The sequence below is a fragment of the Rhodnius prolixus genome, unplaced genomic scaffold (assembly GCF_049639745.1).
Source record: "Rhodnius prolixus isolate KJV_2025 unplaced genomic scaffold, Rpr scaffold_3, whole genome shotgun sequence".
Taxonomy (NCBI): domain Eukaryota; kingdom Metazoa; phylum Arthropoda; class Insecta; order Hemiptera; family Reduviidae; genus Rhodnius; species Rhodnius prolixus.
This window is the reverse complement of record NW_027411603.1, coordinates 1,318,404-1,343,258: the sequence shown is the minus strand read 5'-3', so window position 1 is coordinate 1,343,258 and position 24,855 is coordinate 1,318,404. Positions and strand designations below refer to the sequence as shown.

General features: G+C 33.5%; 2 protein-coding genes across 9 annotated transcripts in view; both read left to right on the top strand.

Moving 5' to 3' along the window:
- Positions 1-12,897, top strand: part of Iml1 (GATOR complex protein Iml1) — a 29,704-nt gene extending 16,807 nt beyond the window's left edge. For 3 of the 6 annotated variants that reach the window (XM_074126846.1, XM_074126845.1, XM_074126844.1), the window contains 15 exons: positions 3-220; positions 544-728; positions 826-1,000; positions 1,491-1,697; positions 3,293-3,364; positions 5,249-5,322; positions 8,552-8,653; positions 8,760-8,958; positions 9,629-9,740; positions 9,843-9,986; positions 10,542-10,702; positions 10,781-10,949; positions 11,040-11,168; positions 12,223-12,395; positions 12,489-12,897. In XM_074126846.1, the coding sequence (XP_073982947.1) occupies positions 3-220; positions 544-728; positions 826-1,000; positions 1,491-1,697; positions 3,293-3,364; positions 5,249-5,322; positions 8,552-8,653; positions 8,760-8,958; positions 9,629-9,740; positions 9,843-9,986; positions 10,542-10,702; positions 10,781-10,949; positions 11,040-11,168; positions 12,223-12,395; positions 12,489-12,686 (2,318 nt within the window). In that variant the 3' untranslated portion in view covers positions 12,687-12,897. Of the gene's footprint in view, positions 1-2; positions 221-543; positions 729-825; positions 1,001-1,490; positions 1,698-3,292; positions 3,365-5,248; positions 5,323-5,850; positions 5,901-8,551; positions 8,654-8,759; positions 8,959-9,628; positions 9,741-9,842; positions 9,987-10,541; positions 10,703-10,780; positions 10,950-11,039; positions 11,229-12,222; positions 12,396-12,488 lie in introns of those variants that run through there. The other 3 variants (XM_074126848.1, XM_074126847.1, XM_074126849.1) reach the window with 3 other exon arrangements.
- Positions 12,898-14,328: 1,431 nt separating this feature from the next.
- On the top strand, positions 14,329-23,194 carry MED16 (mediator complex subunit 16). 3 transcript variants are annotated; one of them, XR_012458038.1, is made up of 15 exons: positions 14,329-15,369; positions 15,463-15,609; positions 16,671-16,869; positions 16,961-17,207; positions 18,086-18,235; positions 18,323-18,489; positions 18,559-18,717; positions 19,185-19,359; positions 19,930-20,277; positions 20,364-20,536; positions 20,908-21,103; positions 21,391-21,500; positions 21,790-21,935; positions 22,670-22,860; positions 22,941-23,194. XR_012458038.1 is itself a non-coding variant. In XM_074126851.1 (14 exons), exons 1-14 carry the CDS (start codon positions 15,302-15,304, stop codon positions 22,788-22,790), a joined length of 2,400 nt encoding a protein of 799 aa, XP_073982952.1. In that variant the 5' UTR covers positions 14,329-15,301; the 3' UTR covers positions 22,791-23,194. The 3 variants fall into 3 exon arrangements, 2 of the variants coding, with proteins under 2 accessions (XP_073982952.1, XP_073982951.1); XM_074126851.1 differs by having other exon boundaries at positions 19,185-19,353; positions 22,670-23,194; XM_074126850.1 differs by having other exon boundaries at positions 22,670-23,194.
- Positions 23,195-24,855: the final 1,661 nt, after the last annotated feature.

Here is a 24,855-nt window from a genome sequence, read left to right as displayed (position 1 = left end):
AGGCGTAGACTGGAAATCATTGACAATACCAGCATGTCTACCAATTACTACCGATTATTTTCCCGATGATGTATGCCTATGTAGAGATTATGTCTTCTCTGATTACAATCTACTGCCGGATGATGTAAATGCAGATTATGCACAACAACGTGTAATCTACAGGAAACCTTTGCAAACTCGTGAAGTTTTTCAAGAATTAATTTCACAACGTCTTTCTCAGGTAAAGTATGCCGATCAGCAATGATGTAAATTTTATTTCTTGAGTTTTTAGCAAAAAGAAATTGTAATGTTTTCTAACTAGTAAATGCAAGAACTTAATAATTTGGATTTGATTTTCATAAAACAGACCTGACTTTTCAATTAAATTGATTAATTACACTGCACTTTTGCTCATTTAGAACTTAACTTAATTTCAAAAGACGTTCTGTAATCATCTGTTCTGGCGTACACTATTATTTTTTCACTATGAAAGGCACAATCTGCAAGTTGAAAGGTGTGCGTGGTTCTTGCCACTTCCGTCAGATTTTGTTCTTTGTTTCTTAGGGATTCCAATTAATAGTAGAAGAAGTGAACAATCAAACTCCCAGTACAAGTCAAAACAGCATTGTGGCCGGTACTAAAGCTCCAGAATCACAGCAGACTGAGGAATATAAACTCAGTATTGGTAGGATATTCCATCGGATTGCACTGACAGGTTCAGAAATAAGAGTTACCAGATATAGACCAAGGTAATCGTAATATTTTTCTTTAAACTCAAACTTCACTCATTTCAGTTTTTAAATAAATCTGAATTCTTTTTTAATATACTTTTTCTTCTTGTTTCAGGCACCCATATCCACCGTTTAATTTTCACTATTGGTACCGTTTCCAAGCACCTGATCATCCGACATATGGTGTCTCTTGGATATCCTTTACTACAGAAAAGTTGGAGAATTTCAATTGGAATTATTTAGATCATTATGTTTGTACTAGAGGCGATACTGATTTCCCTTTAATAGAGGTAAGGCATTTGCATGTCAAAGTTTGCTTACTTTGTACTATGATTAGGTATAGGTAATATAGGGGAGTTCACCTGTATGCTTATAGATCTTATAACTCGACTTCGGCTTCTGTATGTTAATAAACATCCCTCCACCGTCTTCACCGGCCCCTTCTTACCTACCCTACGGGGCGCCCACCCCAACGATTTTTTTGGAATAGGTTTTTTCGTATTTCCTTGAAACTGTGAACTTGTCCTTTCCTTATACGTATCTTTCTCTAACCAACCTAGTTTTCCTCAAAAAGTGTCGGTCATTACAATATAGTTCACTATGTTTTTTAATAGTTTAATATGTTTTTTGCAAAGTTTTGTTTATTGCACATGGCACTTTGGGCCAAGCTAATTGGTAATAAATTTTAGGTTACAATTTAGGTAACTCGAGTCCGGCAATTTAACTGAAAAAACTCATAAAATTGAAAGAATTTCACTTTATGTTTTCAAACTTTCACAGAGCTTGAAATATTGGCGCTTTCGTATCTATTTATTACCATTCTGCCAATCGGGCACGAAGAAAATTCTGGAAGGTTCTGAATATTGTGATGTATATACACCTTTAACAGCAGAAGAGCAACGTACATTGACTGACAACTTTGTAAAATATATAGAAACCTGGGTGAACAAAATACGACGTCCACAGAATCATGTAAACAAACAGAGGGTAAGGTTACTTTTATAACCTTTTTTGTTTACTTATTCATATTTTCTTTCTATTCACGTTAGCGTTTTTTTTTTGCATAGTTTTGTTTATTATTATTTATTTTTATTTTAGCAAGAATTATTATTTTTATTTCTTTGTCAGTGAAAAAGCATGCATTATATTTTAATTTATAATTGTAAATTCATAAAATCAGGTTTTCCAGCAGATTATTGGCCAGACTCCTAACTTCCAATTTGTAAAAGGCTAAAAAATATCACTAGAGCATTATTGCATGTTCTTTAAAAACCACTAAATTTAGTAAAATTAAACTTGCAAAACTAAAAAAGTTAACATGTCAAGATTATGATCTGAAAGTCTACTCCAATTGAATGTTTTAATGGCTGCAATGCTTCTGCAGATGGATTTGGAACTATACAGGCTAAGGCGAGAATACAATTTTTTTCGTTTATTACGAAACTGCATTGGAAATAATTAGTTAATTAGGACCCTACTAAATTATAAATGGCAATAATCTCTCGGTATGTGAGCTTGAAGTACTAAAAGTTGGGAGAAGTTTCTTTCAGAGAGCGCCTAGACTTACGAAGAATTTGCCGCATGTTGTTTGTCCTGCTTCCGAATTAAAAGAACATCACGGTTACTATGAAACACTTTAAAGTAGAAATTGGCGTATCTATCCTGAAGGTCAAATTTTCCAGGTGGGAGGTTTTCTTTTTTTAGTTTTCCGCGATCTTCTCGAATATCGCTCGTCTGATTTAATTTCAACTTTCTACATTTATTATACTTACTAGAACTGCTACTAATAAAGAACTATTGTTCGAAACCTTCTTAAAGGGTTATAAAATGCAGGGAAAGGGATCTTCTAATGTGTTATTAACTAAATTTGTAAGGTTTTACCACTCATGTAATAATTCTTAAAATTTAAATGTAAACTTCGAACATGAGGGATTTTATCTTGGGCGGAAGTGTCAATAAATCTTGTTTGTCTTTTTGGCAATAGTAAAAAATAAATAAATAAAAATAAAAACGGTAAAGATCCATAACTTTTGTTTGAAATTCTTTTCATGAATTGATTTTAAGAAGAGGTTCTGGGCCTATGAAGTAAACACATTGTTCGAAAAAAAACTCATCTGTGATGTAAGAAAAGTCTTCAATTACACCAAAATTAGAAACTATAGAATCGATGACAAAAAACATATTTCCAATTTTTTAAAGTGATTTTTATAACTTCCGCACTTTTTTTTTGTTTTACAATTGATAGTTTTCTGAACCCACCAGTTTGCATGCAAAATTTAATATTGTGCAGGTTTTATTAATTATTTTATTTTAAAATTATATCATTTTTATAATATTTTTTTTTAGATTAAAAAGAAAATTAAAAAACAAAAAGCCTTTTTTTAGAATACGCTTTTGCCATCATATTTCCTGCATTTATTAATCACAATTAACTGTAGATTTTTCATTACTATTATTTTTGTTTGTTTGTTTGAACATAATTATTATTATTGACTTTTGTTTCTTTGTTTTAATTTCGTTGACTGCCTACTGGTAGAGTTGTGGTGTACAATAGTGTAGTTGTTAGTAATGCATGTGTTTAGCTGGACCTATCTGGCCTCAACGTCCCAAATCACATGACAAAGCGCAGACACAGTACTGGAATTATAACCAAGGTATTTTAATTGTTCCTGATTTATTATTTTCTTATATCTTGTTTATAATTTAATATGTGTTTTTTTTAAATATAGCATTTTTTAAAAGTATATTTTCATGATGGGATACCTTGACTCAAGATACATTTAGCCTTATGTCTTTGAATTCCTTACGCCGGATAAATTCTTAAACCAGGATGTTTTAACATTCAGCAGTGATCGTTCAGCTCACCGTTCTGATAGGCTGAGCGAGCAAATTCATTGGTACTTCAATAAACACAAAGGGATGTGTTCCTGGTATCTCAAGAAGATTGTCGTTAAGGCGGAAAGAAAATATTTGAAAACCTAGGGTGACACTTTTCTGAATATTGGTGAATACCATAGGAGTCCATCATATGACTTGTGCTACAAGTGGTCTGATGACCACCTTAATTAAGTAAGCCCTATTCTTGAGATCTCCGGGTCAACACTTGAGGGCTATGCCGGGAAGTTGGACTTAGCATGGCGGAAGCTATTAGGTACAGAGATTCTCTCTCCAGTTACGCTACAACCCTTTATTCCCCTTTCGACTTTATTTATTTTTTGGCATCTGCCATCCATTTGTGTGTGTCGAGTAGTGTTTCTAAATGGTTACGAAGAGAAACTTGTTTGGTCCTTTGATTTTTCCTGTTTCTCTACAGTAAGTAGCAAAACCAAATCAGAATGAAAGAAGCTACAGCTGTTCAAAAATAATGTAGGGGACAATTGGAGATTTATGGTTTCGTCGCAATTTGAAATAGCCATACTCGATATGATTCAACGAAAGCGGACGTGATGATAAAGAATTGATGTTAGCCGAAGTTCAAGATGATCTCGCAGATCTGAATTGCCCATATTGTTTTTACATCAGCAATCATTAAATTGAATTTTCCTTAAATTTTATAATTGTGTGCAATATTTTTTTTATTCAGTTTTTCAATTACCAAAATCTGTGTTTTTTTTTGTTGTTGTGATGTTCGTTTGCGGTTTTGCTTGGTCTTTTATTTTATTTATTTTTATTGTATTTGGTTATGCTGATTTTGTATTTTTAAATCACAATGTTATTTTAGTTTAATGTATTTTTTTTTTTAACTGAGATTACTTTTTTTAGCACTTACAATTCAGAAATATGTTTCACAACTCGCTCGTTCCAAATTAGACTCTAAAATCTCTCTGTAATTTCGAGCGATTCAGGAAGGGATGCACTGCTGCTTCCTCTAGTTGCAGTTGAGCTACAAGAGTAGAGATGAAGATGATCCTAGTGTGGTACCACCAGGGACAGACGTCTGATCTAGAGAATTCTATTTGTGGTGTGGGGTCAAGTTTAGGGCCAGAGATACTAAATACTGCGCGAGACCTTCGTCATCGAGAGTGCCTTATGATTCACCTAGATCCGTACAGGCTTAGGATTCATTGTAAAAGGCTCATTAACCTAGATAGATATCTTCTGTAAATGCAGGTATAAGAAAGTATTATACAGACAGGACTGGAGAGGAATGCCCCAACAAATTCCTGGGTCGCAGTGGATTATGCTGACTTGCCGACCATACGGAGTCTTAATCTTATTTTTTAGATTTACGTAAGGTTTAAAATGCAGACAACCGATTGATTCGAGTTTCCAAGAGATGTAGGAGCTGTTTTATCTCATCTTAAGCAGGACTTTCGTGAATAATATATATAGTCTACGTAACATTTACATTTTTTACAGCTTATCATTGGAAAATTTTTATTCTTTTAATATTTTTTCAGAGAGGGTAAATCCCCCTAATTTGCTTCCATGTACTTGGGACCAGCGAGTTTTGCAACACGTCTTTTCAATTGTGTAACACACTTTTTGAATATTGTTATTAAAACCCAGTTAGTCAATGATTAATTTTCTATTTACAGAGTAGCATGGTTGGAAACTCTCCGTTTAGAGAGAGGCTGGGAAGTAACAGATTGCCAGAAAAACCTAGACCCAGGTTTGTCAAAAAAAACTTTTGGGCAAAAGGGTCTTTTATTTGGCCTATTTAATAATCAAAGTAGCTTTTTTATTTGCCATATTAATCACAGCACGTAATTATTTTTTTGTTTGGCTTTTGTTATTTTTTTGATTATAACTGCACTTTATACACCACTTCTACATAGGTATTTATTACTTTTGTTGGTTATATGATGATTTTTAAAAATTATCTTTATTATTATTGTCTTCTACAGCCAAATCACAAATGGCTATGTATTTCAAGTAGCTTGCACAGAAGTACTTAGTAACTTACTTCAAACGCTTTAACTTGCATTTGTCCGAAGGCGTTCAGTAATATCTCCTAAGCTACTAATGCATTTTAAGAATTTACAGTAGTTAATTGCATTTCGCTTTATTGATATAAATATAAGCATCTCTTTTTTTTATAACCAGTGTCGTCATTCTATACTTTCTTAGCCCTTAATAATATTTACTTTTCATTGCTTCATTATTGATTAGCTTTCTCCTTAATTGTTTTTATATCTAGGACGTACATGGATCTATTGGCAGAATTCCTGAAAAGCTTATGTCTCCAAGGTGAGTACGTTTACCGAACACATAGTGACTTTGTTTACTGCAGTGAAACTAGTGCAGCAACTATTATTATAGTGTTGGCAATAGGTTATTCTTATTTCTAAAATAGTTTTTTATTAAATATTATTATCTGTTAAATTGTGATTTTTTTTAATTGGTCAAACAATTTTTTTGTAAACTTTGTATTCTAATTGAAATCATGTTAATTTAAACTTTTGTTTAATATACATTTTTCTATAATAAATTAATGAAGGCACTTCATGGAGGGTTGAGTTGGTAGGCTTTCCTCTCTAGAAGCAGTATAATTTACGGTCTTATTCTTATACATTATAGGGAGTAATAAATGTGTTGCTAAAATTCCATGTTTTTAGAATATTTCTCAATCAGAAGCACCGCGTTAAAGAGTGATTTTTCAAATTTGTGGGATTTTTTCGAAAATGCGTCTTATCAGACCGCCTACATTCATTTTGGTTAATAACAGACATTTCAATAATTTTATAGATTTTTTGTTCCAAAAGATGATTTTGAGGTGGATTTAGCCCCCAAAAGTGTCAACAATTTTTGTGTAAATAGTTTTATATATTCTATAATATATCGATATATAATATGATATATATCTATATCGATATATAATATGATATATATCTATATCGATATATAATATGATATATATCTATATCGATATATAATATGATATATATCGAGATATAATAAATTAATCTCTTGAATTACAGAATTCGAAATAAAATGAAATCAGAACCTGGAGAATCGTTGCGATAAGAAAGTCGTGTGAGTCATCCCCAATTCGTGTCTTAAATAAACTTTATTAAAAATACTTTATTTAAAAAGTTTTTCCGGTTTTTCGAGGCCGTAAGAGTTTGAAATAACTTCTTAAAATATAAATCAGCATTGAGTTCTCGGATATTGTACATAGTTTCAGCTAAAATTGTAAAAGTAGTTATTATTAGTAGTAGTAATTATTATTATTATCATTATAATTATAATTATATATTATTATTATTATTATTCAAAATGAGTTCCCTAAGGCATAGAACCTAGGCCACAATTGGTCCTCTATCCTCATTTGAAGTAATAATTTAGACTGTACTACCAAATCCCATTAATTTAATGGTAAAAATAAGAGACTTTTTTTTGTAAGATGATTCTATTCTACGTAGAACGATATTTAAAAACAACTTTTTACGTTAGTACAAATATTTATGAATATTTATTCAGCTATATTAAGAAATTATTATTTGCCTAAATTCTTAGCCCTGTAACATAGCTTTTTGTAATTAATGCTTTTTCTTTCTATTACTAATAAAGCACAGCTTAACGCTTTAAATAATTACTTATTAACCTTGATACAACTGCCTTACCGGACAGTTCTAGTAACTTAATTTGCTCGAATTTCTGTATATAGCTAAAATACATTAGTATTTTTTACTAATTTATATTTACTAATTTAACTTAGTGCTTAGTCAAGCATCTTATTTATAGATTTGTAAACATATATCTTGATTTTTGTGTAGCTATATTGCCTAGAGAAGAGTTGCTTAAAGGGTGTAAAATGAAGTACGAATCAGTGACACCATATTTCCAAGCAAGAAGCCAAATCATGTGCTACCTATCTAAGTAGCGCTACAACGAGGTGGTCCTGGCCTCCTCAATGTGCTGCCTTCGTTCAGCTCTATTCTGTACAGCCGCTTACCAGTTCTTAACTCCCAGTGTTTTGTAGAGCTAGGATTTCGTTAAGCTGCTGATTATCTTACTTCACATATGCATCCAAGCCACCAAGTACCGTGCTGTTATCCTGCTTTACTGTTCTGGATAATAAGATTTTAGGTCCTAAACTGAGTTATTCTGATTGTTAAGCGAACGGTCTGCCAGTTTTTTAGAACAGGAGTGTTAGTTGGATAGGGAGCAGTAGCATATTCTCCATTAATGCAAAAGCATGCCTTTATATAAAGAAACTAGTGTGTTTTCCTGCCAAAAACTTCACTATTAGAAAATACCCTCCACATCCATCGACTAGAAGCTGAACAACTTGAAAGTTCGTCCATCAGTGGTTCTGTATACTTTGTTGTGGTTTCTTGTACAAAGCAAATAAGCCATATTATGTGAGATTTTTCATATATGTTATTTACTTTTGGTAAAAATGTGTTGGATTTTAAATACGTTTACTGCGTAACAAGCCTCTGAGGATGTATATAATTCTCACTGCGAGGCTTTTTTCCCTAAAGTATTACTTATTTGCGAAAGAAGAAAAGGTATTTTATTTTGTCCATATAAATGTAAAAAAAATGGACATGTGTTTGCTCAGTTTTAAAATAAATGCCTTTTAACTGCAAATTTAAGTTCATACTCCCGACCTTGTTCTGCACCTAGATCAATTCCTTCGCCATTGTGAACAAGCAGCTGTGTTTCTTTGCCTCACAATGTCTGGAAATCTATTTACTGGCCACCTTGAATGTAGAAACGTATTTTTTTTTTGTAGATATTTTGTCAATTCTCACATGAGTTCATTGGATCACTAATTTGTACTTCAGTATTCTGATACTTGAAGAATACATCGAATATTTTTTTATTAAATTAATTTTTTAAAATAAATAGTTTCAAAAGTGATAACATTTCTTCTTTATATGTAACATCAGATCGGGCTCCAAGGTAATGGAAAGAGGCCGTGCTTCTCCGGCTATAGATACGTTCACCACGTCATCAACGGACAATGACTCTTTAGAAGGTGACCAAGAGTTGTAAGTTTATTATTCTTTAAAGTCAATGGAATAAATAAACAAGTAAACACCATACTAAAAAAAGAATCAAATCTGTTGACAATTTTTTTGATTTTTTTCCTCTTAGATCTCCATTTTCTCTGAAAGAAGGATGTAGCCATGAAGAAATTGTTGAACATATGAAGAGTGGAAGTCATGGGGTAGGTCTGCTCACGCAGCTACCTGGTCTACCAAAGCAGACGTTTGTTAGCCTGGACGCTGTACAATGGGTGCTTTCCCATGTAGATGGAATTAGTTCCCAGCAACAAGCTATTGACTTGATGCAGGTATATGGTACTTTTCAATTTTATTATTTAATGAAAAGAGGCGTATTCTACTGTTATTAATTTTGCTTTCTGTTAGTAGTAAGAAAAGGAAAAAATAAGAAAAATCGTGGCAGATTTTATATTTCCACTAGAAATAATATTCAAACAAAATCATTTTCTTTGAACTTGTTTTAGGTCATTTTAAGAATGGAATAATTAAATAAGTTTTAAATTTTGTAATTTGAAAAAATATACGAGAACGTTGTGAAGTCGTGTTGTTTTATTTCTAATTGTTCACGACAGATTTTTTTTGTAAAGTTAACTTCGCGACCGCTGTCCAAACTGTACACTTTTGAGACGGGGCACATAATTCGTCAGAGTAACTACTTAGCTACCATGAAGTTTGTCCGGCCCGAAATCATTGTATGAACCGTATTTGATCTTAACGATTTGCGATTGTTTCAGTGCAGCTTAGAACTGCAGCACTAAGTAGTTTTAGGGTCATGATGAATGAGCCGGGGCCAAAAACGTGGGTGTCAAAGCATAAATCCTTTTAGATATTTTTTGTTAAGATACATTTAAAAATTTGTTGTTATCAAAATTTCACGATTATAAATGGCATGCCTTGGATGAAATTAAAAGTACATGCTTCTGTTGGTAATTATGGCCAGCAAAATGTTCCTTGTTTCAGGAAATGATAAAGGAGAAGCTTATATGCCATGCCTCAGGAGATTTTTCCCAAAAATTTATAATAGGATTCTATTTGTATCATATCGTCAAAGGAAGCAAAGATGAAGCCAAAGGTAAAGAGCACGAATTTATTATCTCTAAAAATCATTAATATTTTTTGATTATTTTGAAGAAATTCACTCAGCTTTATCAGTTTATTTATTTATTTTTAACAGGGGATTCAGAATCCGTAGGTGATTTACAAGGTTTTGAAAATGAATGGGTTGAAGTGGAAATCAAGGAAGATGTGGATCAAGATCCTTTGCCATCGTTCCTTCGAACTACTCTGCCACATCCATGCTCTCAGGTTGATCAAAGAGGTAGTTCGCAATTTTTAGAAAGAGTTTTAGATAGAAATAGATAATTTTAAAATTAAATATTTAAACTCAAGATTTTAACGCACAGATTTTATTTAAATTCCGAATATTTTAGACATCTTTCATTCTTATGAACATTATACTGATGTAACTTTAGAGGGAAAAGCCCTTTATTTTGAGATTCTTCGAAAATCACTCCTAGGATTTTCCGTACACTTCGAGCATATAAATTAATTTATTTATCATTTTTCAATGAAAATTCGTTCTAGGGCAGGATTCAAGAAAGTGTAAGGCTTCGCTTTTTTTAACGTTTGCATTTCAGTGTAATCCTAAGATAGTTATCTACCGTGGAAACAAGCTGTAGAATTGGTGAATATTAGACACTACTCAAATTTTTGGAATTAGAAGAAAATTTGAGTTTAAATCCCGCGAATAGTAGTTGTAGTCAGAGAAAATAAAACTCAATCCATCTTAGAATGCAGTAAATTTTGGATTTATAGTTGGCGGATATAATTCTCTATCAAGAGCACCATTTTGAAACTTTTTTCCTAATTTAAGGTCCTTTGTACAAAGAGAGCCACTTAGAGGTGGACGTACAAAACAAGAGCGATCGTGTAGAATGGGGACATGTGAAATATCAAGCCAAATATCGACCGGCCATGGCCTATGAAATGGTTGTGAAATGGGTTGCTTCTTCTGGTACCATAATTACTGATTTGGTCAGTATTAATAAATCATTTTTAATTCTTTCTATTAATTTTTTTTTGTAGTTAAAAATTTTATTAATAAACTGTTAGATCCTGGGTTGGGCGAGAAAAGCACAAATTTCTGGTCTTCAGATGATCCCTATACCAGCTGATCCATTTGCTCTTCCCTACTCACTAAAGTCAGATCCACTGAGAGGACCTCTGTTTATACCGCTGGATACGGAAGCCCTGATGGGCACTAAGAGCTATCTTTTTGAGGGTAAGCTACTTTGTGTTTTTTTTTTTTTTTTAATCGTTTGGAACTGTTGTCTTGAGCGTTTCATTATCTTCTATGAAAATTTCTGTTTAGAATTCCCGGAAGAGACATGGGCTCAAAGATTAGTACTTTTTCAAGAATCTATAGCTCTTTCTTTTGGATTTCTGGCGTGTGCAGTAGACAGTTCTCAGCACCAGCACAATCAATATGTTCATCTCTCAGGTAGATACGGCCAATCCCTAGGTTTATCTGGTTAAAATGGTGAAAACTGATTTTAACAGAGTAAGTACGAGTAATTACTCTGTCGAGTCGTAAGTAAAGTAATTGCCTATTTTTTCAGGCGGGCTTTACGTCCAACTACCAATTAGGTATCGTGGACGGAGGCGACTAGCAAACATACTTTGCTATAAATTTCTTTTACTAACCATTAAATAAAATTCAAGGTCTAATTCCGGGAATCGAACCCAGTACCACAATGCATATTGGCTTTGCAGGTCTCGCAGGTTTAACAGATTAAATATTGCGACAAATTCTTTTAATCTCAGTTATTATTTTACTATTAGTTTTATATTTATTATTAGTTTTTCCCAAAAATGGCTTTAACGATATTGTACACTTGTACAACTTTTATTTGATACATTTTTCATGGAATTTTCGATTAAGAACATTTCTGTTGGAAGGAAGAAGGTAGTTAAGTCTAATGCCATTTTAACGAATATTATGGTCCTGATATCTGCATAATATTAACGTGACCTAAATGAGTTGCTCAAATTCCGAGATTTGAGCAAGAAGTGACGGGAAGTGTGAAATTTCTTGATTTGTTTTTAATTATTTTGAGATGAAATCACAAACCAATCAAACTGAACTCTTGAACTTTTTCCCTGTACTGTTAGGAACTTTTTCGGAAAGTTAATTTCAGGATTTTTTTTTTAATGGAAACATAAGGATTAGTCCCTTAACCGCACTCCCGATAACTAGAATATTGATATATGTTTATATATTATGCATATATTGAATACATATTGATGGACATATGTAAGTAAATATGTTCTAACTATGGAATGTTGTGGACTTGTAGATCAAATCCCAGTTTTCTAGTACGTTTGCTAAATTGAATTATGCATGCTTCAACTACTACAAGTACTAGGAGTGTCGAGGAGTTAGAAATGAGTGACATTTGTATTATTATAGGCTGACATTCCCGCTGGGATGATTTCTGAAGAAGCGCACTAAGAAGAAAGAGACCTTGTGTTAATTAAGTTTCCCTTTGTTGCAGGCAACGTATTTCTAATGATTCCATCAGTTAGATGTGAACATGCTTGCAGTGAAGCTACGTCCAGAAGTCGTCCAGTCCGCCGAGTGGCCAGTGATACGGCAGCTAGCATCACACCTCATCATGAATACATCACCAGACATGTAGGCGATAAAACTGCTACCCAGGAAACTAGGGTTTGTTATTCGCCATTTGTGTTTTCATAAACTTACAAATTATTAGGCAAAAAAAAAAAAAAATGCTGCACCGATTTCTTATTTTGTTTTTAGATTGGATTTCTATGGTCATGGAACCACATGGTGAGCAGAAGATGGAAATTAGGCCCTATGAACGCCACATCTGATGAAACATTTCAAAATAAACTACTTAGTGACTTTAAACATTTTTGTTCTAATAGTAATAATAGATTAAAAATTTATTGGGATTCCTCCTGGGAAAAACTGAAAGTTGATTTAGAGTCAACATAGTTTATTATTTATAATAAATTTTCGAACAATTAAGACTAAAAATTGTGATATACCATAATAATAATTTTTTTTTGTTTAGACTATGAGCGACGATGAACAATTACATTTATATATCAATGTAATTATGTTTTTCTATGTTCCATAAAATTTTATTTTTGATATGTAGAGGCAAAGATTCTATAGATTTAAGGAAAATACATGTGACATGATACTCTTTTGTTTATTGTTCACCTTCTGCACCTTTCATCAGGAAATGAAGCATACATATTTATATTATTACATACAAGTATAATATATACCTCATAGGTACCTAAATGTGTTGCTTCAACCACCAGCTGGCCTCTTTACTTGAAAAGTAAAACGGTTTCAAAACGGACACTCCTTAATAGTGAACACATCTATATTACATTTTTTGATTTCCTAGCGTATGTTAGTAATGAGTAAATTTCCCACCCTTCACCGAATCTACAGGTGATCAATCTATCTTAGTGGTTTTATTTTTAGTAGATTTTTTCTTTTTTTTCGTCTCAGTACAAAAGGTAAGAATGGTCTTTGAGTATGAAAGATGATTTCTTTTATTTTTCTGGTAGCATACAGCCATGACTTCAAAAATTGATTGGATCCTAGGCAGCACGGCTAAAATTACCACACATTCCCTTTTCCAGTTAAAGCCCCCAATTCATGATTACGTGAGTACGTTCAATTTTCATTATTATGTTTGATTATAGTAATAATTTTCATTTCTCACAAAACTTTTAAATGGAATCGCTCAAGTAGGAAGCTAGAGAAGAGTGACGAAGCAAAGAATATCTTGGTTAGAGTAAGAAAATGTAGATTGAGAATAAAAATGAAACCAATTAGAAAAAACATATCACTGGATGTCTCAACATAGAAAGGCACTTCCAACCATTTTTAGGCACGACCCTGTTAAGATTCGCTAAATCTTTTGCCACCTACATGAAAATTGAAAATTAGGAATATGATTATGTATTCATCTAGATCTTCTTGAGTAGGATGCACTTGGTATTTGTGGTAAGATTGCTGTCTTGGGAGGCCTGTCATTGGCACTCAAAGGAAAGGACGATAATTTATTTAAAAAAACCATGTAAATAAGGAAAACAAGTAGATGCTAAGTACCTGTGACTTGGAAAAAACCATCAGCTGGAGGTACTCGTTTTGAAGATGTATGTAATAAAAGTAATACAAGAAATACCGTGTACTAATATCTATTCGGCGTCGAGTGAGTAGGGGACTGCTCTTTTCACTAGTCAAGGTTTGTCTTTTTTTCTTTTAAAGTTTATTTTTACCGATGATATATTTCCTCAAGGGAATACATAAGGATTGTGGACTTCGAAGCATGCTGGAGTGTGCTTCTTGCATAGAGTCCTTAGGGATTAAAGCCTGGCTGTTAAGGCACCCCAACAATAAGTAAACTAAAAACAAGATGTTAAAATGAAATACATAATGTCATAGAAAATAAGATAATTTATTTCGTCTTACGAGTACATTACGCAAAATAAATATTAAATGATACGAGATTACTTAATTTGACTTACACTTCAAACTTTCACTTTCAAACGGTAAGTGGCATTAACGTGGCCACATTGTTAGTGAAAGGTCCATTGATTACCTGCTCCACATATTTAGAAAAGCCCATCCTGACCAGCCAAGGATTTAATTGTAAAGCCAATATCAGATCTCTTGATGATATGCTGCTCATTTTAACGAAACCTGAGGGAAGCTTAAAGTTTACATCCTCCTGCTTCTTGACACCCTCTAAGTATTTTAAATGATTTGACTTAAGTTTGTATGATCTCTTAATGGCGATTACTGTAAATATGAGTTCTTTTAAAAAGTATATTAGTGCTAGATGAAGAAGTTCACCGACTTGAGGATGTACGGAGATAATTCCAGACTGCCAAGCATTCACCAAGAATCTTGCGGAACAAATTGCTGGACATGCCAGGGTTTTATCTATAAATTTATAAAATAATAAATTATCTGTATTATCTAATCTCCTTACAGGTCTCTTATTGCTAATTAAAGGAAGTGCCATTAGACCACAACTTATTTTAGATAAGCTAGTTAAAAATTTGATATGTATCTTAACACCTGTGCCGGATAATAATTTGGTTACATTTGAATCAAATTCTTCCCTTGTACATCTCTTTCGCAACCATAAATTCAACAACTCACAATAGTGTCTCTCCTTTTCAGGATCCAATGTTTTAAGAAGAGCTGTTCTGAGCAATAGTACCTGTTTTAATTGGCGAGTCATTTATTCCTGAAAATTATAATTCTCACAAGAACATTATGTTCTGTAACACAACTTCATTCAAACTGCGTTCTCAAAAAAATAAATATAAATTTTTAAAGACACCATTTTGCACCAATGTACACCTCTGAACCTCACAAGTCGAAGAATATAAGTATATTTGTTATTCGGGTTTTTCAAATGCATCCATATACCATTACTTCACTGCATACATCTGCAAGGTAACAAAACCGACTTTGTGAACTTAGGTTATAGTAACAGTCTTGCTGTTATAACCTATTCTACATTTCTTTTTTTTTTATATAACAGAACGACAGAAGTTCTAATCCAAATTTATTAAATGGATGTACTGTATACTCTTCGGAGAAAACATATTGCTTCCAATAAGTCAATTAACGATTATGATTGGTACGTATTAGTCTTTTTAAAAACAATTATAGAGATACTTGAGTTAAGAGATTTGTTTTGAAAGATTATTTTACCAAGTGACTTTATTTACAGTTTACACGAAGGAACATCTCTCTGCTGTATTTCTGTCAAAAATATTGTAGCCTTTACGACGAGAACTGAATTAGAAGATACTTTAGGCAAAACATATGGATCTCATGTTTATGTTTCTGATTTAAATACTCCATGGCACAGCCACAGGTGGGTGGTTATAAAGTATTTTTTATTTCTCTTAGACAAATATCATTTTAAAGAAAATGAGGTAATTATCTGAGGTACGTAACTCATTTCTAATTATTACTCATCTGTGGGAAGTCACGCTGCTCTTAACAACCTTACATTAACTATATACTACGCTCCAAATTGCAAGTTAAAAGAAATCACGTCACGCTGTTTTCGCTAAAAATGGTTCATCCTTCATTAGGCAAATTAGAATCTTTAATATCTTGGACTAATTAAATAGAAATAAAAAATGAACTCCGGATAAGGAGTACGAGTATAAAGCAAACTCTTTCCAACAAATTTTCATCAGACGATGATACTCTAAGTATGCACTGGAACGTTTATTGGTAGTACTAATATTAAGAAATTCTGAACTTCTCAGAACAAGAAGAAGAAAAAGAAAAATCACTGTAGCAATGTATTCTTCATCCAAAACCATCTACTGAAATTCCTTTCCTCTGTAAAATATCTTCCAAACCCATACTGCTTTAGACTCTATTCTAAAGAGCAGGACACTTTCCAATAATTCAAATTAAGTAATCTATTCGTTAAGAATTTTCTTTCTACCCTTTTGTTCAAATTGTGGTTTCACATTCTTTTATAGAATTTTGTGAGGATCCTAAATGTTGCAAAATTTGTGGCCTTCTAAGGTTAAACCATCGAAACCAGGTACATATGTGTGTTTCTTTATTACAAGGAATTTTTTCTTTTGGAAATTTACTTGGAGACTTGCTAATGCAAACTTTGCCGATGGAATAAGCTATTCACATTGCGCACTTAGAAAAATATTTGGCTTATGAAAACAATGCCAAAGTCGGCTCAGAAAACTCCATAAATCAGGAAAAAAAAAATTATCTATGTCATGTAGCGTGGGTTCAAATAATTAAGGAAAAATTTGTATATTAGCATTTAGCTTATTTTCAATATTTGGCATTTTTGGAACTTCAAATAACAAATTATTGAATTATGAATTGTTATTGATTTATTTTAAATACTATTTCTAATACATCTGAACCGATGATCGTTAAAAATTTGTATAGGGTAACTTCCAAAAGTGGAACAGTTTTGGCATTAGAATGGGACGCTCCTGGAGAAAGACTTCTGATTGCAACAGATGGTGGTGATATATCAATATGGACTCCAAGAGAACACGTCCTAAATATCTGGACTTGTATTGGACACTCGTCTTTCCACGGAGAAGCAATTATTGGTGCAGCCTTCTTCCACAATGGCAGAAAGGTATATACTCACCTGTTTCATTTTTGTATCTGGGAATCTTGAATACTTGAAAAAAAAATAAGTGAATTTTTTTCTTGTTCTTGTTGCCCAGATCAGTATAATTGCCGAGAAAAGAGACTCTGTAGTTTATTCAGAAAAGATGAGTCATGTGAAATTCTCGCCTTCTGTGCGAGGATTCGGTGGAGGAGCCGGTGAAGGGTGTATCGTGATGACGGGAACAGGAATGGTCGGAGGCATTCTGCTGCCGAAGGAAGCTGGAGCCAAGATAATTACTGCAGCTGAATCACTGGCAGCCACTAGAGTTACTTTGTCCATTGTGGATATTTCTTATGGAAAAAGTATGTTACAATATTGGACAATCAATCATACCAAAAATCATTTTAATACTTAAAGGTGTTTAATTGAATAATTATCTTCACACTTTGGCCGAAGATTTGTTAATTCTGGTAGCTTCGACTTCTTAGATTCTATTTCACTTTCTTGTGCCTAGATATCCTCGATAAATTTCATGCACCCCATAAGCCTTTTTTAACTCTCTTCAGTTTTACTCGAATCTTTTACTTCTTTTTTTTTTGTCCACGTATCTTTTGGGATCTCTCTCTTTCTGGTCCCCGGAGTATTCCAATTTGGGGCTATCTACTGGAGACGTCTGGTTTCCTTAAAGCATGGCCAAGCCATTTACGTTTTCTTTCCTTTAGAAAGCTCAACTGAGCTACATTTTCTTATTTTTACTAGACACCTAATATTGAGGATCCAAAGCATCCATTAATGGAGACCTTCTATTAAATCTTCTGTTTTGCTTCCCAGGTTTCAGAGGCGTACTAGAGAGCGTTTGTATTTAAAATACGATTTTTCTAATTACAGAAGATGATGTTGTTCTAACATGGCTGGCTGTATAGACTTAGGTTCTGTTTCACGTAAACTCCCAAGCACCACTATTAGCAGTATTTTAGTGGTGATAGAGATAAAATTTCGTTTATCAATTATACGTGTTCACCCTACATTGAAGAAAATCGTGCTGACAAATCAACATTTTCATGGTAAAAAAAAGTGCTTCCGATTTCAAGAAGTTGCTAAATACTAAAAATAAAATAAGGCTTCAAAACATTCTTACAAAATTGAAATTCGATAATCTGCTAGATTTGAGTGCTTTTTTCATAAGAGTCTTTAGAATAATACTTTACAATAGAATTTTTTTGGTTTTCCTAAATTTCAGATGGACAGTTTGTAGTTGCCGTGAGCAATGGAGATGTGTGCAGAGTTCAGTGTTACAGGGTTTCTGTCAAATATGCTGATGATAGGCTTCATATTTCTTCACAAGCTCTTCCCAGCTTTTTTCTACAAAGCTTCAAGTCTAATGGACCTGGTTCGTAAATTTGTTTGTGGTTGTGTTTTGTTGTTCGACTTAAGCCGTGGTTACTAAAGAGGTTTTTTTTTTTTTGTATTCTTAAAGGTGGTAAAGTGACTGGGCTGAAGTTTGTAACCAGAGAGGATGCAGATTCATTGGTAGTCTGCGCCAATACGGTGCACGGTGGTGTGGTCGAAGTCTGGCAACTCACTGAAAGACCGGTCTCCTTGCATAGGGTGTTCCAGCCGCCTCCGGATCCTTTCAAGACAGTGGTATGATTAGTGGACGTCCAGAAAGAGTAGTATGAGGTGTAACTTGCTCTAAAGAGTATTTCTTTACAGGCATGGCAGTTTGAATGCAGTTACAGCACCAATTCTCCGATCACCTGCGTTACGACTTGTAAACAAGCATTGACCACCTATGCCCCTCCGCCTTCTTATGTGATGATCGTCACAAACGATGCCACGTTGCATTGTCTCTACAGGGATTCTCTAAAGTTGGTAAGAGTTTTAGGATAAGATTTTTAACAGTTATTTAGGTAAGTAATGTAATATTATTTCACCATAATTTTCGCGAAATCCATTCAACCACTATATTTGGCTTTGATATACTGAAATTAGAAGTAGTAAAGCAAATGTTCGAATTATTTGTCAAAGTTGAATTAATGGAGACCTATCTTCTTTAATCTGGTTCATTCAATTTGAGCATCAAAATCCAACACTTAGTCTAAGGGCGACCTCTATCTTTAAAATAAGCACTTCTAACGTCAGCTGGAAAAACAGGTCCTTGCTCTAACATCGTAAATGCCCTAGCATCACCTTGAAGTAGTCATTAATCTAATCTTATTTTTCTTATAATGTTTACCTTTTTCTTGTTTTCTTTTTTTGAGAGGGGGGAATGTTGTTCGCAGTTTCTTTTGCAAAGGAACAAAGCAAAATAAATGTCTAATTGTTGATTAATGTTTCAGGTTGGCACCCGATCTATAGCTAGCGCTTGGCAAGAAGATACAATCAAACATCAGAGACTAAGCACCAAAATAACCCACATGGACTTAACGTGGCTCGGATGTGCTTTGGCACTAGTGGACTCTCATGGGCAGTTGTATGTTGTCAAAGTGCCTCCTATACTTGAACCGGGTATGAGTAGAATATGGAAATTTAAAAAGTTATTAATTTTAACTAGTTATTAATTTGTTAATGCCGTAAGAAATAGTGTTGTGATTGCGGTGTCAAGCATTTTTCACTGTGTTAAAATTCGAAAACCGTTAGTAAAACAAAAGTAAAAACCGAAATAAATCGAAATTTTGCTCTATTGTAGCATTTTCCTAACTCTATATCTCCTAAAAAAAATATCGAATCAAGATATGCTTTTAATGTAAGGTAGTGGTTTTAAAGGAACATTAGTGTATTTAGTGTGTTCCATAATAAAAATTGTAATAGAAGAGGCAAGTTCAAATGTAGCTGAATGGTTATGTTATTCCAGGGCACATTTTTTCAAAAGCATTTTTCCTAAGTTCACGTTAATGATAAGGGATATCATTTGAAATAATATTGTTTTCTAGCAAAACTGCTTAATATTATGTCCACCATATTTGTTTCTTATTGAATGAAAAGAATAAGAGTGCATTTTTTGCTAAAAACGCAACTTACTCCAAAACATGTATAATATTTCTTCCATGCTAATGCTGCCTACTACACTTGTTTCCTATCTAGGCGTGGGAATGACGGTGAATGTGGCTAGCGGACTCCTGGAATACTGTCTGGTCACTGGGACAGACTCCTGGGATGTACTAGTATCCATACAGTTATCCATAGTTGATGCAATCACTGACAGAATTACGGACAACTTCAATCGCCAGCCTCTGTCTGTACAGCAGTTCTATTACGCTGGGCATTTAGCACTGAGAACCTCATTGGCCAGATTGACGCAGAATGGGCAGACCAAGGTCGCTGATCTTACTTCTTTACTAATGTTACATTCTGTGTCCACGGCTTTCACATCGTTACTCAGACCTTCAGATCTATCAAGTCATGACAAAGGACCTGCGGAAAGCCTCGCAGGTATTACTTTTTTTTGTTAAAAAAAACAAAACAATTATTTTAATTGATTCATATAAAATAATTTATAAAATTGATTTATTTTCCAGCACTCTTGAGTGATAATTTAACAGATATTGATAAAGTGCTGCTGCACTTGGAAGGTAAAGAGTTCACCGTAGAGCCGAGTACATTGCAGTCTCTTCAGCAGCTGATCCAGTGGACAGCGGATCTGGCGCTCAATATTCTCGCCAGATTACCGGAACAGTATAAATCTACCTCGGTCAGTTGCGTCCATTTTCTTTCTTTCCCTTTAACATAACTTTAACTTAACCTCTGAAGTGACACTGCTGAAGAGCAATAATACAGAGTGTTAATAATTAAATAAAAAATTAGAATTCCAAACATGAAATAATCAGGCGCCCGAAAATGCCACATTATTGAATAAATTTTTGTAGTTTTTGTAGAATTTTAGCTATTTTTTTTTTTTCTTAAAAATTCCAAGTTTCAGGAATATTAAGATTTTACCAATTGCCGTAAGTGAAAGTCATCTTAAGAGTTTTCACAAGGTTTTCCACTTTACTTATCTTATCCCAGCATCTCCATAAATTGACTTTACTAAATGTATATTTGGAAATTATTTTCAACTTTCAGAGTGAACTGGGGCGTGACATTAAAGCTGTGAACACTCTTCGCCAGCTGTTAGTAATAATCCGAGTTTGGGGATTATTGCGGACCACATGTCTGCCAATGTTTGTACGCAGTGCGGAAAATTTGGACGTTTTAGCTTTATTGTTTAAACTATTATCGAAATTAGTACAAACTCACGAACCAGATGATACACTAATTGGTAAGTTATTGAAAACGATAGTTTGTTTAATTGAAAATGTTTTGAGAAATTGGTTGTGTTTTTAAGTAAGTCGCAGCACTATCTTCTGCGGACTAAAAGATCTGTACAGTTTCTTTGTGTAAATTTATGTGTAAGAGTGTTTCCTAAGCCCATTTGGTTGGCACACACGCCGACTTCTCTGCAGGTCCTTCACGTTGTTAGACCGAGTTATCCAAGCTAGTCCATTTCCGCTTACGATAGCTATGCATTATTTTAAAAATTAAACGTACTTGGTATAACCTTTTCAGATGATTGCTGCCTCCTACCTAGTCAAGTTATGATTCCACAAATGAATCCGTCAACACCCATCGTCTGTATAGCATCACCATCTTTTGCATATCAGTCGTTCCCAATGCAGGTTTGTTCCTTTATACTGGTTTAAAATTTATAGAGACCTTAAACTTAATCAGGTAAAGGTCCAGATTGAGATTTTCAGCTATAGGAAACATACTTAACATTAGAAAAAATAGTTTGGTTTTCCAAAAGGAAACTGGATTGGCGCAGGCGCAATTTCAACTTATTATTTTGTTTCCTTCTATCTCTTTTTATGGCTTCTTTAATAATCTTACATTTGCAAATGTTAACCTAAAAATCGTTTTTCCATTACAATTTTTCCATTTCTGCAATTTTTTTTTTTTAATTTCTAGCTTGAGTACGGCGTAGAACCAGAATTTCTAGTTTTTGAACCTGATCAGAATATCCTTGAAGGTTGTCTAGCAACAGATCAAAATGTGGATACCTTGCGTCATATCTACCTTGGAAAGCAACCTTATCTTGTGAAACAGTGTTGTAGGTAAGTCAGACTGAAGTTTTCTTTTTTTATTTAGAAAATGGTTCCTTAGAAAATGCTGGTTTCTTCCATTGAGTCGACTGGCCCAATGAGTTCCCTCTGTAGTTACGGACTTTGTGGGGAGAATCTGGTGTTCTGCTTTTAAAAAACTTTCTGTTTCTAGTATTCTCAAATTGCTGACTTATAGGAACATTTTACTTAATTTGAAGTAAAAAGAATCTGAAACGAATTGTCCCAGAAAACAAAATTTAAGTAAACATTTGTGAACTGTGTTGTGCGAAGTTTAGAGAAAGTCCTAGAAGGCCCATTTGCGAAAGATATCTCAGATAAGTGAAAAAAAAAAAAATCCTTTCGATAAGATGGGTCTCAAAGTTTTGAAAACCCAAAGAACCGTATATCTTATTGAAAGGGTAGTTTAGGGGAAAGAATATTCATTCCTTCATGCAATCAACCCTTTTCTGCTGAAGACGACAATTGAGACAAAGCGGAAACACCATGCTCATGCTTCCTGCAATTTTTCACTATCAAGAGAAGATATTGTTTTGTGTAGATTGGGTTTTCATCGGTAATATTCGTTTTGAGTTCCGCCAGAATGAGACTTTTTTTTAGTCTGCAAGTGAATTTGAGAATCGTATATTACGATGATAAGTCTCCTGTTAGAGCTGATAGTTTTGTTCTGTGTCTATTATTTTTTTTTTTTTTACATTGAAATCTTTAAAATACATCAAATATTACAGATGTGGTGGTAAAGCCCAAGTGCAGGTATCTACGAGGACGGCACCTATCCGAGCTTGGGACCAACGTTGGTTGAGATCTTGCAGATGCGGTGGTACCTGGAGGATACACAAGAATTGTTAACGCTAAACTGAATATCCTGCCGATAATGTTATGATTCCCTGTTAAGGGAGCAAAAATATACAACTTAAACGTTCGAAAATTTTGTACCAATTTACAATTGAACTCGTAACTTATGTTTTTGTTTGAATATTTGTGGGTTTTTTTTTCCAGGAAGTGCTTGCAGTTTGTCAAAGTTTTGTTTGTTACAACTTTAAAGAAATGTATAATAAGCCCACTGCCAGCAAACATAAATTTTGGACTATGAATTTATACAATATTAATATTGTACCTGTATATAACTTGTAGCGTGTATTATATTATATTTTATATGAAGATCTTTGATCAAAATATGATTTTATTTAAAACAATGAAAGTTACAAATATAAAGTATCTTGATATTGGAATAAATAAATAAGTGAAATAGTGCAATTATTTACTTCCTTTAATACTAAGTACTTCTTCTTCTTCATGTGATGTGTCTGATCGGGAAGACGACGACCAAGTGATAGTCTTAGGTCTGCCTTCTGTAGTAAGTAGCTATTGTATCCAGGAACTTCTCTACCTTCATTTCCATGGTTTGATGGTGTCACGAAGAGGGTATCTTAAGATATACTTATATCTTAATATAAGTAAACTGCAAATATTGTAAATTATAAAAACTAACCACATTTATCTATAAAAAACAAAACAAAAGATACCAACTTTACAGTCCATAAAACGAACTAATTTGCCTACTCGCACAATCTAGCGGCAATATTAGTAACTAGTAAACGACGCTAAATAGCATTCTACGCCTTATTTCGGATGTTACAAACTTCTTGAAGAATGTACTGCATTTTCCATCTTATGATTTTTTTTTTTTTTCAGGTCTTAAATAATAAAAAAAAGTAGTAGTTTTTTTAAATTAATCTAAAATTATAAAACTAACTTACGTATGTTATTTACTCTCGATGTAATTTAAAAAAATAACATCGAGCAACATTGCCAGGTGCGAAGTAGATGTTGAGAACCTTTAAAAAAAAAATCACACAAGAAAAATAAAATATTTAATTGCAATAAATAAAATTGAAGGTTTCAATAGTAAAGTACAGAATTTTTTCTGTTCTTTAGTTCTCTCTGTTTAGTTCTCTCGTTACAGTCAACACTGTCCATCACCAGACAGTGAGCTGTAAGAAGCTCCTAGGAAGAGAAAATCTAAGGGTCAGCTGCTGGATTCGAACCCAGGACCTCCGCTTGGGAGTCCAGTATGCTAACCTCATAGCTAATCCCTTCCCTACAGAAATATTATACATATTTTTGACGTAAACATGTCTTTTGATTCCGATATGATGGCATTAACAACTAATGAGTAGCAGAGATAACGTTACTTAGGGTTGGGTGAGCAGAAGTCTGGAAAACGTTCAAGGTGCAAAGAAAATACAAAAAAAAAAAAAAAACACGCCACTTCCAAAGCCCTTAGAACGCCTAACTCAATTCCTAACTGTACCGAAAGACCATCCGCTGCATATGGCCTTTGCCCCTAACAAAGCAAACCAAAACACCACTTTCCATTGAAATCGTTAATGCTCGGATGGCTATTTCTGTATTTAGAATTAGTGATTTTAATGCACTCATTTTCACATCTCGACAATATTGAGCAGGGAAACTTTGGTTCTAAAAAAAAAGTTAGAAAAGTTTTTAAAAAAAGTTATAAAAGTCTCCAATCAAAAGCTGTAATTCACAGAAGTTTTTGAATGCGAAAGTACCGGAAGCTTTAGATACTCTGTGAAGTACCGGAGATTCCTAAATTTTTAAAAATGCCTAGAAAAAGTTTTAACGATTGCTTAAAAAGTGTTTTAAAATTTAAAAATTTGTTGGCTCTAGCTTTGCCATCATCGCCATCTTACCCGGTCATCCTTTAACTTCTACTTACATATAACTTTAATTCGAAATATACTTCTGGTAAAAAGTGATTCGGAATAATTAGTGCTTTGTTAGTTTTTCCCTTCCACATTTTCTGAAAAATAAACAATGTTACTATACTTTATTATTATAATTCCTTTTAAAGTATAATTATGAATTTTCTTTCCGTGGAAACCTAATTTAC

Bases quoted from the DNA above. Each gene is read 5' to 3' on its own strand.
- MED16 (XM_074126850.1), top strand. From the start codon at position 15,302: ATGGATGTACTGTATACTCTTCGGAGAAAACATATTGCTTCCAATAAG. The intron at 16,870-16,960 runs GTATATACTCAC...CTTGTTGCCCAG, and splicing joins TCTTCCACAATGGCAGAAAG to ATCAGTATAATTGCCGAGAA. The intron at 21,501-21,789 runs GTTTGTTCCTTT...TTTAATTTCTAG, and splicing joins ATCAGTCGTTCCCAATGCAG to CTTGAGTACGGCGTAGAACC.